This window comes from Zingiber officinale, chromosome 1A, assembly GCF_018446385.1.
Source record: "Zingiber officinale cultivar Zhangliang chromosome 1A, Zo_v1.1, whole genome shotgun sequence".
NCBI lineage: Eukaryota > Viridiplantae > Streptophyta > Magnoliopsida > Zingiberales > Zingiberaceae > Zingiber > Zingiber officinale.
The window spans coordinates 2,602,621-2,618,528 of record NC_055987.1 but is presented as its reverse complement, the minus strand read 5'-3'; the positions used below and the strand labels follow the sequence as shown (position 1 = coordinate 2,618,528).

Here is a 15,908-nt window from a genome sequence, read left to right as displayed (position 1 = left end):
TACTTTACAACCATGATTAGGTTTTTCTACTAGTTTCCAATTAAAAGTTAACAATTATGCTTTGATATTATTACAATATAAATTAGTTTCAGACTAGGGTTAGGTGGCTATGAACTCAACCATGTTTTGATGCCTTGACATGTTACATTAGTCACTGATTTTTGTTTTTAGGGATTTAAAATGATATGAAGTCAACCATGTTTGATGCCTTAGCTATACTTATGTAGTGATCACATTTATGATTATGTACATGTGTATATTCATGCTTATGTAGTGATCACATGTTTAGATACATAATCATGTTTAGGTACATGTCTATGTTTATGTTCATGCTTATGTAGAGATCAGGTTTGTGTTGAGTACATGTTTATACTTATGTCCATACTTATGAAGTGAACAAGTTTATGTTGGGTGCATGTTTTGGTTAAGTTCATGTTCATGTAATGATCCTGTTTATATTTATACACATGTTTATGTTTATGTTCCATGCTTGTGTAGTAATCATGGTTATGCTTATGTATATGTTCAAATATACTTTGTGTGACCTAGGGACCCACATTCGGCCACTTATCTAGTTAAGTTTCAGAGACCTACAGCTGAGAAGTTTACCATTAGAATTAGTTATGTATGTATAGATAAGACATATTGGGGGGAGGGGGGGGGGGGCGGGCCTACGCCAGGAAAGCTTACCAGTTGAATTAGTTATATACGTATGGGTAAGATATGTTCCGAGGCCCCACATCTGGGAAGCTTATCGTAGAATTAGTTATGTATGTATGGGGAGGACATGTCTCGGGCAAGCCCAGGAAGCTTCACAAAGTGTTGATCCGGTGAAATCCTACACCCTCGGGAGCCTACCAAGCCACGATCCGAGTACCGTGTATCACTCTCATTCCAAGGCTCAAGTGCGGGCACCTTTTGTCTGAAAATCCCCTTTGAGTAGCTCACATTATGGGTAAGATATGCCCCAGGCGAGCCCGGGGAGCTTATACTATAAAATCGGTTACAGTAAGTATAAATATGAGTATTCGTTCCAAGGCTCGGATCCCTACCAATTATGGTAGGAGCAAGGAGACATGTAAAATATGTCCCAAGCAAATCCAAGAAACATACCTAAGAAATTAGTTAACATCATGTATGAGACGACAGTATGATTTAGGAACTCACGCTTGGAGAGTGTGCTAAACCATCGATGCTTGTATTCATGCTTATGGACATATTTATGTTTATGTCTATGAATGCTTATGCACATGTCTATCCTCTTATGCTCTTGTTTACGTTTATATTCATATATATTTATATTTATGTCCATGTATGTTTATGCTCATATCTATGCTTTTATGTTCACGTTCCTGTGTATGTCCTCGCATATAGTACGTTTACATTCATACTTTAGTATGCAAAATGCTAGGAAATGCTTTACTATGAATAAAGATTTAGTTAGATAGATTTTTCCTTTTGAACACCTGGATATAGGAATTAATTATTGTATAGTATAGTATGAATGCGTTGAGTCTCTCGACTCATAGATTTTAATTATTTCAGGTAATGAGACGAATGAAGCAGGATGCATTGATAGGTGAGCAAACTCAGGACAATAATAGTACAACACAAAAACCTTCCAGTTTAGTTTCCACATTTATTAAATATTTCCTTTAAAGAATAAATTCTAGAACTATAGGACTAATACCTAATGTTGCTAGTAGTTAATGATTTTAAGAACTATTTAAGTATCTTAGTTAAATCGAGTGTATGTTATGGTTGTAAGTGCAATTATGATGTAAATGTATAAGTCTCATAGAATGCACATATGGTTTAGGATGTATAAATTTATAAGTTTCATAGATGCAAATTTTTATTATGTATAAAAATTTATTACACATATATAATATGTAATAAATTTGAGATATAGATCCAAATTTTTTCATAAAAAAATTGATATAAAAATTAATGTGTATAAAATTTTAGTTTGGTATGGAATCTTTCAAATTTTCTTTAGGATAGACTTGGCACAACCTTGTATATAAATCTCCCTATGATATTCTGATAGCGAGTTTTGAGAAAAAAGAAGATTAAGGATCCCCTTAACCCTCCTAAACTGTCGGCCCTAGAGCTTTCACCCTCACCAATTCCTGTCAATCATCAAGCTCTAAACAAAGGAGAGGAGGAGGGAGAGGTTTGGTAGCAAAGGTTTAAGGCATGTTTTATACCTTTTTATGCTTTATTTAGTTCCTTAAATTTATGGATGTTTAGATACCCCTGAAGTTTAGTTTTAATGGTGTTAGGAGACCTTAAAATCTTCATGTTTGGATAGTTGCACCATGCCATGTGATCATGCACGTTCTCTAACTTGTACATGCATTTGTTAGTTCTAGTAACTTAGTGGAATGTGGTTTATATGGAAGTTGTTACCCTCACTATTGTTAGGGGTTGGTAAACATGTTCTTATTCAACAATCATAATCATGTTATTTTTTTTACTTAGAAGTTAGTAAATTTCTTATGTTCGAAATGATTTGTAAAATTTGTAGATTTCAGATTATGTAAAAATTATTTTCGTCATTGTTTTTAGGGGTTAATAATCATGTTTTACTTTACCATCATGATTAGGTTCTTCTACTTGTTTTTAATAAAGTTAACAATTATGTTTTGATAACATTACAATAGAAATTAGTTTCGGACTAGGGTTAGGTGGCTATGAAGCTATCTGTGTTTTGATGTCTTGGCATGTTACATTAGTCACTGATTTTTTTTAGGAAGTTAAAATGATATAAAGCCATATTTATGTAGTGATCACGTTTATGATTATATACATATTTGTGTTCATGCTTATGTAATGATCACATGTTTAGGTATATAATCATGTTTATGTGCATGTCTACATTTATGTCCATGCTTATGTATGGATGAGGTTTGTGTTGAGTACATGTTTATACTTATGTCCATACTTATGAAGTGAACAAATTTATGTTGGGTGCATGTTTTGGTTATGTCCATGTTCATGTAATGATCCTATTTATGTTTATGTTTCATTCTTGTGTAATGATCATGGCTATGCTTATGTACATGTTCAAGTGTGCTTAGTGTAACCTTGGGGGCCGACCGAGAAGTTTACCATTAGAATTAGTTATGCATGTATAGGTAAGACATGTTCCAGGGACCTACGCCCGGAAAGTTTATCAGTTGAATTAGTTATGTATGTATGAGTAAGATATGTTCCGAGGACCCATGTCCGGGAAGCTTATCGTAAAATTAGTTATGTATGTATGGGGAGGACATGTCTCTGTCAAGCCCGAGAAGCTTCCCATAGTGTTGATCCAGGGAAAACCTACACCCCGGGGAGCCTACCAAGCCATGATCCGGGTATCATGTATCACTTCCGCTCCAAGGCTCGGGTGTGGGTACCTTTTATCCGAGGAGCTTTGAGCGTCGATCCCAGGATCCCCTCCCGAGTAGCTCACACTATGGGTAAAATATGTTCCGGACGAGCTCGGGGAGTTTATACTATAGAATCGATTAAAATATGTATAGGTAGGGGTCTGTTCCAATGCTTGGATCCCTACCAATTATGGTAGGAGCAAGGGGATGAGTAAGATATGTCCCGAGCAAACATGAGAAACTTACATAAGAAATTAGTTAACATCATGTATGAGACAGTGGTATGATCTGGGAAGTAACGCTCGAGGAGTGCACCAAACAATGAATGTTTATATTCATTCTTATGTACATGTGTATGTTTATGTCTATGACTACTTATGCCCATGCATATGCTCATATGCTCTTGTTCACGTTTTTTTTCATATATGTTTATGTGTATGTCCATGTATGTCTATACTTTTATGTTCACGTTCATGTGTATGTTTTTGCATGCATTATGCTTATATTTATACTTTAGTATGCAAATACAAGAAAAATACTTTACTATGAATAAAGATTGAGTTAGATAGATTTTCCTTTTTAGATATATGGATATAAGAACTAATTAATGCATAGTATGGTATAAATATAGTGAGTCTTTCAACTCATATATTTTATTTATTTCAGGTAATGAGATGAATGAGGTAGGATGTATTGACAGGTGAGCAAATTCAGGATAATGATAGTATAACCCGAAGACCTTTCAGTTTAGTTTCCGTATTAATTGAATGTTGCTTTTGAAGAATAAATTTTAGAACTGTATGACTAGTACCTAATGTTGTTAGTAGTTAATGGTTTTAAGAACTATTTAAGTATCTTAGTTAAATCGAGAGTATATTATGGTTGTAAGTGCAATTATAGATTTAGGTCGTCTGCATTGTCTTTAAAAAAAATAATAGTTTGGGATGTTACAGATGAAACCGAAGATATTTTGACTACAAACAAGAAAATCATGATTTCAGTCCTGTCTACGAAATAGTTGCTTATAGTAGAATAAAAATCTGATATTGTTCATTCCAATTAATTCAATATCGTCGTTCCCACGATAAATTATAGGCAAGTAAATCAAGAAGATTTTTTTATCCTAACACAGCGATTCTTTACATGGAGGAGATCAGCTGATCAAACACTTAACAAGATATTTTGTAACCGTTGATAATTGACTTAAAGAATATTTGAAACAAACACTCGTACTACATCAATTCATGAAAGTTTTTGCTTATAGTGGAATTATGGATGGTGAATAATCAATGTACACTTAAACTTTGTTTGGCGAGGGGTAATCAGTTTTGTAATATAATCAAGAATACCTTAACGACTCTCTAATGCCGACCCAAAGGATATGGAAAGAGGTAAATACATATACACAGGCGTTAGGTGCGCATCGTGGGTAAACCGTAGATTATTAATTACTGAGAATTAACCTTAGTCATTATGTGAGAGATATCATGTACTCACCGTCTGCGCTATGTCTTAGGGGCTTGACATAATTTTAAAACTATAATATAATGTAATCTGAATTATATAAAGTAATGAAGTTTTGTAATCTGAATTACAAGACCAATCATGTGTAATTCAATTACATTCCAATTCTCATTAAAAGTCTTGCCAAGACTTTGAACACAACAATGAATCAATGGAATCGAGAAGGAAACGAAGACATCGAACGCAACAATGAGAAGGAAATAAAAGCATCGTCGCATAGTCTCCTCCTCGACCACATGTCAACTGACATCCTCACCCATATCCTCGCTTTCACCTCGCCCTTGATTTATGTCAACCACATAAAAGCATCGACGCCTCTTACGTCGTCTGGGATCACTTCTTACCGCCTGATATCGATACCATCCTCTCTCGCACAGTTGCCCCCATCGATTTCCCCTCCAAGAAGGACCTCATCCTCCGCTTCTCCACCCGTCCCATCCTCATCGAAGGAAGCGACGCGGTGACAAAACAAAATCCCTCTCTTCTCACCTGAACCACTTCGCTTTTCATCGCTGATGCTAATCCTTCGATCACAGAGTTTCATATTGGAGAGATCCAGAGGCAAGAATTACTTGATGTTAGTCGGCGAGGATACTATGGATCACCTAGGCTGAGGTCAAAACACCAAATATTAGACCTTCACTCATAACTAGAGGTCTAGATTCAGAGAGATAGCTGAGCTGCAAGGCATATGATGTATATCAAATAAAAAAAATATAATCAATTTCATAATCCAAATTATATACATAGGATACATCTGTTTAATCAAATCTAGTAATATAATATTAATTATAATACGGTAAAGATTTTATTACATTATAAACTTATTAATTATATTACCCATAGCCAAATATAGCTTTAGAATGGTGAAAAATTTTCATAGGACCCATAATCTCTAAAATTAATAAATTTAGACGATTAAATACTTAAATTATCAAAAAAATAAAAATAAAAATAAATCTAGAATTTCCCCCTCTTTTTATTAGAGTTTCTTAAGCTGGACGGTTCGAATTCCCGCCTAAAGAGGCCAGCAAATCTTCCATTTGCACCAAAGCAAATCTTCGATCCACACGCATCGGGTCAAAGGGAATGCCCATCGCCACACTCTCCGCCGTTGATTTCATTGTTTACTAAGGTGGGACCTTCCAAGGGAGGATCACTTCGTCTCAAGGTTTTTGCTTCTTTTTTTGTTTTGTTTTTTCCGAAAGAAGAAATGGCTTTAGAGAATGACAATGCGTCCATTAATATTGTCATTAATAAATAAATAAATAAATAAATATATAAATATTTATCTTAAAGCAAAGCAGAGGCAGGCGTCTGACATGCCATCGGCACGCCCCTATGGAAACCGTAGGGAGTCTATCCTGTCGTGTCACGCTAACCAACGAATGATCGAGCACGCGGATCGCTGAGATGGACGGGCAGGATGCGACGGCGGAGCGCCGCGCCTGTACCCCACTCACCCGAACCACCGACCGCAAAGGCAGTCGTACGCCCTCACATGGCGAGGTGAGCCCGCGACAGGCTGCCAACTCACCGGCGCCAGCTCATCCCGATCCATATTGCGTCGGCCCTCCCGCCGCGATCGATATCGGGTCGGGTTCGGATTCGTGGATTGCATGGTGGAATATTCCAGGGATCCGGAACCGTCTGTTTTAATAATTAAATTTTAAATTGCATATGAATTTAGCTATTAATCAGTAACCGATTTTCTACGTATTGGTCCATATTTATGTCGATCAATAAGACAATAACTACTCATTAATAATGCAATTTATAGACAATTGGATCGGATAAAGAAGCCACAAGAAAAGTTTGATGCATTGAATGAGGTGTTGGTCCTGAACACACTCGAACTCTATTGCATGAACTAATAAATGAATCTTAGAAAGATAATTAAAATAGAAGCAAAATTATTGTATTGGCGAGTGCAATTAATTTCCACCTAAACATGTCACAAGTTTGACACAACGTTGTCAGATTAATTACGTTTCTCTTGCGATAAGGGTGAAGACACGTTGAAACTTGAATAATATTATTTTTTAATTCTTAATTTCCATAAATATTGGTAATTGAAAAAAATATTTTTAAAAGAAAAACATGTATTAATTAATTTTTATTATGATATTAGGGACGATTTGATTAAATTTATTATGTTTTGTGGAGGAATTAATATTTTAATCGTAAATAATTAACTCAGGCATAATTTGATTAAATTTAAATATCCGCGTCCATGAAAGAAAATATAAAATAATGAGTCGTTAATTATGTGCTAGGCTTAATTTTAAAGTTGATTAATATGTTTATTAATATATTAACATGCAATAGGAAAGTTGTTTTACATCAGTGGTTAAGAAAAACAAAATAAAAGTTATCTACTCAACTAGCCAACAAATTAGGAACAATTTTAGTTAAATAATGGAAGTTTGAGGTTGGTGGTAACAATTAAATTAATATTTTTTTGAATCTCGGTCAAATTTATCATAGTAAAATGGGTGAATTTTTAATTTAAATTGTACAACATATATATTTTAGTTCTAGTGTTTGTGTTTTTTCCAATCATTGTACAGTGCCTCACTGTTGATGTCTATGGCTTATGATAATTGATCACGCAACACTGAAAGCACGTCCAAATAATTATATTGTCGTTCTTTGGCTATTGGTACACTCCATCTGATTTTTTTTTTTTTTTTAAATATTATATATTTTTTAAAAAATTGAAGATTCCTGAGCCAATTATTTGGAGATTCTTCAAGGGATCCAACTCGAGGGTGTTGACAACGTAACAAGGCGACAAACAAGAGGCACCAGCTGGTCGGTGAACAGGAAGTGACTGATACATGACAAATGCATCAACAACACAACACCTACTCATTCAAACAACTCCGACAATTAAATTACTGTTCTGACCCAATTAAATTACTCGTAAAACAAGAAGAAAAACAAATTTTTGCTGATTTTGTTTTATACACTTTCAAAGTGAAGGTTTCTTGACATCTCTTATTCTAAATCCATTGAAAAGATTGTGTTTCTCGACACTGGACAACATACTTGATTCACAGCTTCGAAAAGCTTCATTATATCGAAAAACAACAAAATAAGTCAGCGAATACAAAGGACCATGTAGTACAAAGGAGCCAGCGAATACGATGGTTGATACGTGAATGTTGGTCCACAGGCACTAGTTCCATTAAGCTTCATGTGATCATTTAATGGATATCGTTCTTCTTTCTTTTGCAAAGAAAAGAATGAACTGTGGAAAAACATCTCTAACAAAGCTTAGTTGAAACCAGATGAATTCAATAAAAACGAACTCGACAAATCTACCCATTTAATTATGAAATAACCAAATTCCACTAGTACACAAAATAACCCTCTTTAGCATAATAATCTCCGGAGAAAATTAATTGTATAAGATTTTGCTTGCAAGCCCAATCCTTGTTCAATTGAAAGACTAGCATTACCGTCTTTTCTTTTAGCAAAACACAGGGAGTCATGAATAGATTAAATCTGATCGTTTAGTCGAGGATTATCTCGGTAAGGAATCCTAAGTTGTGTTCTAAAATACAACTGTGTCCAACATGGTTCCTAGAGTTTGGATTATGTTTGAAGACATCAAGTTAGACACATGCTCTTCCAGATGTTTCTTTGCATCTTGCCTTCCAACGTTCGCAATGGCCAATTTTTCCGGTGGAAGCTCATCCTCCTCCTGAACTGCTTTGTTATATTTGATAGCCAGATCCAACATTTCCTGATGATGTAACAATTATACTTAACGATTACAAGAGTTATAACACTATATATTTTTTGTGAATACTATTCCAGCATCTTCTATCACGGAAAACCCACCACTTAGACGTAGCATAACATATTGCATACCTGGACTGTCTGCTCGTTGGTTTTGGAATGAGTGTCAAATGGCCGGAGTATCAAACCATCTGTCCATTTCTTTTTATGCAGGTTCAGCAACATTTTCTCCTCGAGCTCATTCTTCCTATAATTTATTGCGATAGAATAGTAATGCCGATTCAGCCCATGGATAAGTGCCTGGTAAACAACACCGAGATGTAAACCAAGTATAGAAAGTCGACTAAGTCAGTATGACGAAGAACAATATTCAACATGTACTTAACCTGTATGGATGGCTTATTAAGATGTCCAACATTGGATGTTGTTTGGCGCGGTTCCTGCCCAAGCATCATTGTCTGAGGATTGATCAAGCGAAAAGCATCAATAACCACCTTCCCCTTCACACTCTGTATTGGGTCTACAACAACAGCTATTGCCCTTGGATTGAGGGCTTCAAAACTCTGCAGAAAGCCGCCTCATGTAAGATCATGTGAAAACGGCATCAGATCATCTTGCATACATGTTTATTTCTACTTTGAAAATATTTCATAGTCAAATCGAATGAGCAAAGACATATGCACATGTATTGAAGCAGCAGAACAACAAAGGGCTTAGGTGATTAGCAGAGGACTACATACCTGCTGGGTGTTTATATCAACACCAGAAAGCCAGCAACCAAAGCCTGGGTGAGAATGGTACCATCCGACAACCATTTCGGGCCTGCAAAATTAGAATCACAATGAAACAATTCTATATCTAGAATTTAAAAGCTAAAGTCTCAAAAATTTCTGCAGTAGTCAAATGATTGAATGATATAACTAAAACATAAGAATAAATACACATATAAGGTTAATTGGCCTGAGCTAAGAGGTAAAACCCTCACTGTTTCTGCTTTAGGACAGATATTTCACTGAAACCCATGAGGGCACACAATGACACCTTTCACCAACCCTAATGCGTAGTTGACTAACCCACCAAAAGTTGGGAAAGGTTCAACATCACCTTTTTCCACATTTGTAGCCAAGTAATCCAGCATTAGAATATTTGAAGTCATCTACACAGCCTTTCCAAATTTCGTCTCATCTATACTAAGTAGAACCACAGAAATCACAATAAAAATAAAAACTATGAACATCATATTTAATGTTATCTCAATGGACAGAAAATCTAACCTTTCTAGAGCAACTTCTACCACATCTACTAGCCTATAAAGACCCGATCCTCCATACCCTTCAATACATAATTTTCACAATGAACTGTTGTTTAAATTTATCTAGGATAGCTAACAGGTTCTAGATGCTGCAGCGTTGGGTATCAATACTAGATGTTGGTGAACCAGCACTTGCCAATCCTTAATGAACCACAATCCAAAACTTCACAGATGGCAATAAAACAAAAGGAACTATAATACATACAATAAATAAGTTCAATTAACTGAAATATATCCACACATTGTATGGTAGTTTCAATAGTCTTACTACTTAAGAAAAGGTGAAGTTAACCAATACTATACACTTGAGAGGATGAGTTAAACAAATGATAAGCAGAAAAAGTATCATACAGAAATCAACTATCTAAGCAACAACAGAAACCACAAAAATTAGAAGCATTGATTCGTGTAAGATGTTAACAAACATGCAAAGTGATGTTTGAAATTGATGAAAAAGTGGATACTAGAAGACAAAAACATTAAGTAACCAAGTAACTATCATTGTTCTCCAGACACACTAGATAAGTAAAATAGGATGAATCATGATCAATTAATTGAAGCTTGAAACTCCAAATCAAACATGAAAAACAGCACGTGCCCTTAATGTGAAAGTTGAAATCATAGTTAACTAATGTGCAATTGATGTTCCTTTCAACTAAATTGCAAACATATAATAGTTTCACAACATCAAACCAACTTGATCAAGATGGATTGACCTTTAATAAACTATGTATTAAAGATAATGTTCTATCAGGGAGATGCTCATAATCATGATTACTGCCATGCCCCAAAACAAGGTAAAAAAAAATCAAACAAAATAATTGTTGAGATAATAACTTGAAAGAAATCTTGCCCCTTTTCTTTTCATCATGAAAGATGATCTAGGTGTCAACATGACAAAACATTGGTTTAGCAAATGATAACGACATCCTCCAAACCGAGATGTATGCCTCATGCCAGTCATTTAGTACAACATAAAAGCCTTAAGTTACAAAAGTGCATTTTCATTTGCCATCCTGAAACATACTTCTACACACGTTATCAAGTGTAATTGAGAAAAGGAAATGCAATCAAAAGGTTATATAAAGGATAACCAACAGATCAATATTGCAAGTCCAAAACAGAGATCAGTATCAACATAAAACTCTGCTACCTCACTCCAAACACAGGCCGTTTTTGTCTTTATCTTCGTATGGTGTTGATCCTTTCCCGTATCATACATTGATTTATTTAAAGTATCATTTAGGAAATCCTAGCTAAGAAAACAAATGCACGCTGATCCTGGCCAATTAATCAAGGAATGATAGTCTTATTGAAAACACTCAGCTTATTTTGTTTCAAAAACATTACTTGCCCATTGTTGTCTTTCCAAAAACAATCAGTGTGAAAACTGCTAGGCGAATACTTTGTTTAAACAATTGATGCCCATATTTGGACAACTGATCCAACCTATGAGGCTATGAATTGCAACCTACCCATTAATTTTCCCTCCAAAGGATCATTATGAACACAGTGAATAGCTTCACAAATCAATATCAATTATTGTCATATACTTAGAAAAGGCATAAGTTATGAAGCATATTGATTTATCTTTATGACCACAAAATTGAAAAACCCTAGAGCCATAAGCAGAAACTCCAACTCGAATCAACAGTACAAACACAGTTAAACGGTGGACAAAATGAAGTAAATTCATCCCAAGCACGCAGATCTGGGGCAAATCAGCAAATCTGACAAAAAGTACCGAAGGAAATAAATTCTAGGAGAATGAAGAAAAAAAGAGACCTTCCGGTCTGCTTCAGCATGTCGAGCATATTGGTCTGGAAAACGTGATCAACGGCCTCAACACTGACGCCCGTCCCGCTCTGCGGCATCGCGAAGACGTCGACGACCCTGACGGTGTACTCGTCCACGAACTCCCCAAGCATAAGCCCCATCACCTCCATGGGCACTCCAGCCCTCCCTGTTTCCCCAGCATCAAAACAAACCCTAATCTTAGACTATTTTTTTTTTAAAAAATCGGCATCGTCGTTGTCAAACTATAATACAAGCAAGAGCTGGAAATTAAGGATCGCCGGTCGCAATTACCGTGCTTGAGCATCTTGAGGAGGGCGAGAGAGGAGATGTAGACCTGCTCGGCGGAGTCGAGTTGCGGGGAATCGGTCGGCGGGTGGCCCATCCCGCCGGCACCAGAGAAGATGCGATGCAGTCTTTCCATCCCTTGCATTTCTTTGTCTGCTCCTCCCCCTAACGCCCCACCCCTTCCTGCTGCCGCTCAGATCGAAAGCCTTCGCGTGCAAATATAAGAACGTGATCGAAGCGAGAGGCGAAATGGTAATAGTGAAAGGGTCCTTCTTGTTAGAGTGTGCTATTGGCCGTCAGATTCACATCAAACGGACAATAGCACTTCTCGGTTGGCTTGGGCCGCAAGTCAAGAATGGTGGTGAGCCGAAACACTATCCGGTCCGCCAGACAGACGAACCAGGCCTGAGCCATGAGGGTGTTAATTGAATTTGGGCCCATATAGAGAAGATAAATGGCCGGCTTGTTTATATTCCATCCTAAAATGGTGAAGCTATAGGCATGGTTAGATTCACCTAATTCACATTTGTGCCTGAGCAAAGACAGTGGGCCTGTTAAAATTTTGTTCCAATGTAATAGAAGCATATAATAGATTACATGTATAAATGAACTGAGTTCTCGATATATCTCAATTAATATTATTGTAAGCTTTGAAACTATGAGTAACTCATAGTCGGGATAATAGTCATAAATATCGAGTTATTACCACTACTTCACAACGTCTCAACCCTCAGTCCGGTGATCTTCGACTGCAAACGATCTACTTCTCCGCAAGCAATCAACAACCTCACAATCAACAACAACATCTCTTCCATAATCTTTCCACACTCTCACCTTACTTTTATACCCCCAAGACCCTTTATATACTCATGCATATATTGGAGATAATGGGGAGGGGAGATAATAAATCATGGGTCATGATCCCATGATCTACCTCAGTTATGTTAATATGCCCCGCATGAATAAAATTAACATCTCCCACTTTCACACGAGGACATTTCATTATCAACGTTAATCACAATTCATGTGATTTATCATATTACCCCACTAGGATTTCATACAAGGTTGGACGTCGTGCGAGTTGCGACCAACGAGTTCACATATAAACAAAAACTTCTTTAGATACTTGTTAGGATGCTTGAGTAGTCACTATTAATATCAAAATATAAAAGCTCGTTATACCTTAGATCCAAGACTAATTACATCCATCGAGCTACTTTCCTTAATGAAAGCAATCCCAAAATTTCACCCAACTTTGTATCACTATTATGTTCATCCCTACATAGATGAACATAAAAGACCGGTTAGTAATTACAAGATAATGATGCAATGTCAATTGATCTTTCTTTATCCAAACTCGAATCTATCAGTTTCAACCCAATTGCTTTTGTAGACCGGTCCCTCATACCTTAATTTATTTTTCGAGACATCAATAAACAGACTAAAGTATCAAATACTGAATTGAGACCTCAAGAAACAGCTGAAAGTAATAAGGACACATGAAATCCCACCTTAAAGATGTTAGGTCTCACACAATAGGCCTCGGGGATTTCAAGTCTGAAATAATATAGCTTTCAAGTCATCGATAAACAGACAAAAGTAGCAAACACTGAATTGAGACCTCAAGAAATAGCTGAAAGTAATAAGGGCATATGAAATCCCACCTCAAATATGTCGGGTCTCACACAATAGGGATCGGGGATATCAAGTCTCAAGTAATATAGCTCCCACTATCCCTAGTCGTTTTATCACACATAGTATGAAACACGCGCCACAGTGTTATTCCTCATCTTTCAAAAGGCATATGTCATATTTCTTTAACACTGTGCAAGTATGAGACTCAGTCTACACATAAGACTCCATCTAAAGATCTCAAAGAGAGTACCTCAAAGACAATATCACAAATGATAGGTGATATCTAAGATCTCATAAACTGGCTTCTTACATACAACACAGATGTGGGTATATCCATGTCAGTCATGCCACATATGACCTCATTCTGAATATGTATCAAAGCGACTTAAGTTCTAGTTGGGTTACTCTCATAATCTCTTATAGCTAAAAATCGTCTCATCTCTACTCTCGGAGGTGGTCACTCGTGTGAGAGAGTCGACCCCTGCCTACCTGACATATCTATTTCACAAAACATACATATAATAATCAAGGCAAGTGCATATAAATAAGATGTAAATGTGATTGAATAATGCATGAGTAGCATATATATGGTTAATTAATAAGCATCAATGTTATCAATAAAATATAAAATAAGAAATTTCATAAGATACTCAAACCTAATGACTCTCTATGCCCTATAAAAGAAACTTGAGAGATAGGTTTGGTGAAGGGTTAACAACCATGTTATGTGTCGAAATGTACTTGACGGTCACTTCACCCTTCTTGATAATGTCTCTCACAAAATAATATCTGATATATATGTGTTTAGTTCTACTATGAAACTTAGGGTCTCGAGTATAAGCACTAGCGACCTGATTATCATAATAAAACATTATTGACCTCCCACTATCTGCTACAATCCCTATGTCATCTTATAATCTTCAGAGTCAAACACTTTCTTGAACTACTATGAAGCAAGCCATGAATTCATCCTCCATTGTAGATAGAGCAACACAGGTTTGTTTCTTACTTCTCTATAAGATGGCCCCACCATTAAACAAGAAGTTAAAACCTGAAGTTGATTTGTGCTTGTCTAGATTGCCTCCCCAATCAGCGTCCGAATAACCCACAAGGCGCAAATCATCTCCTCTATAACACAATGATAAGTTTACAGTTCCTTTAAGATTTCGAAAAATCATTTTCATTGCTCTCTAGTGCCCCTTCTAGGATTAGCCTGATATCTACTTACCAGTCTTACTATATAACATATGTCTAGTCGAGTATACATCATTGCATACATAAGACTTCCAACTACACTGGAGTAAGGTACTTTACTCATTTCCCTTACTTCTTCCTGAGTTTTAGGACACATTTCTATACATAGGCCTTCTCCTTTATGAATTGAAGTATCTATGAGATTACATTTATTCATCCCAAAGCGCTCAAGAATTTTCTTAATATATGTCTCTTGTGAAAGAGCCAACATTTTTCTTAAGTGATCCCTCCGAATTTGTACTCCAAGGATAAACTTAGCTTCACCCATGTGTTTCATGTTGAAGTTGGCTGACAACCATATTTTAATGGTTATTAAATACTCAATGTTGTTTTCAGCCAACAGTATGTCATCCATATACAATAATAAAATTACAAAAGAGTTATCAGATCATATTAGATAGATACAATGATCTTCCTCAACCATCTTAAAACTATAAGATAATACCTCCTCGTGAAATCTTAGATACCGCTGCCTGGATGACTATTTTAAGCCATATATCGTAGGGGTGACAATTTCCCCCATGGGTTCGGGGCCTTATGGGGGAAAACCGAAATGGGTACGGGTTTGGGGAGTTAATTCGGGTATGGATTCGGGTTCGGGTTCAGGGATTTTTAAAATCTCCGAAATTAAACTAGGGCAGGGATGGGTATGCTATCCCCATCCCCGAACTCACCCCGATTTTAATAATAATAATAATATAAGTGAGATAAAAATGACATCCCTAATTCCTAAATCCTATGCCATTCGCCCATTCGACGTCGTCCCTTCGTCGCGTCAATCTCCGCCGACGCCGCTCCCTTCATCGTGTCAATCTTCGCTGACGCCGCTCCCTTCGACGTGGCAACGCCTCCGGCCTCTCTAGTCTCCCGTCATCGTTGATCGCTCCCTACCTCCCGTCCAAGTTTGATCTTTGCTCTAGTCTCCCGTCGACATCGTCAGCCTATACATCCTTCGATCCACGTATATCATCAATGTT

The 15,908-nt window shown here is 36.5% G+C and overlaps 1 protein-coding gene across 1 annotated transcript; it reads right to left on the bottom strand.

The window, feature by feature from the left end:
* Positions 1–8,199: 8,199 nt before the first annotated feature.
* On the bottom strand, positions 8,200–12,247 carry LOC122015459 (26S proteasome non-ATPase regulatory subunit 14 homolog). The gene is made up of 6 exons (XM_042572359.1): positions 12,049–12,247; positions 11,746–11,923; positions 9,389–9,470; positions 9,035–9,211; positions 8,781–8,948; positions 8,200–8,652 (listed from the first exon to the last, which is right to left on the bottom strand). The coding sequence occupies exons 1-6, from the start codon at positions 12,185–12,187 to the stop codon at positions 8,461–8,463; spliced, it is 936 nt and encodes a 311-aa protein (XP_042428293.1). The 5' UTR covers positions 12,188–12,247; the 3' UTR covers positions 8,200–8,460.
* Between the last annotated feature and the right edge of the window lie 3,661 nt (positions 12,248–15,908).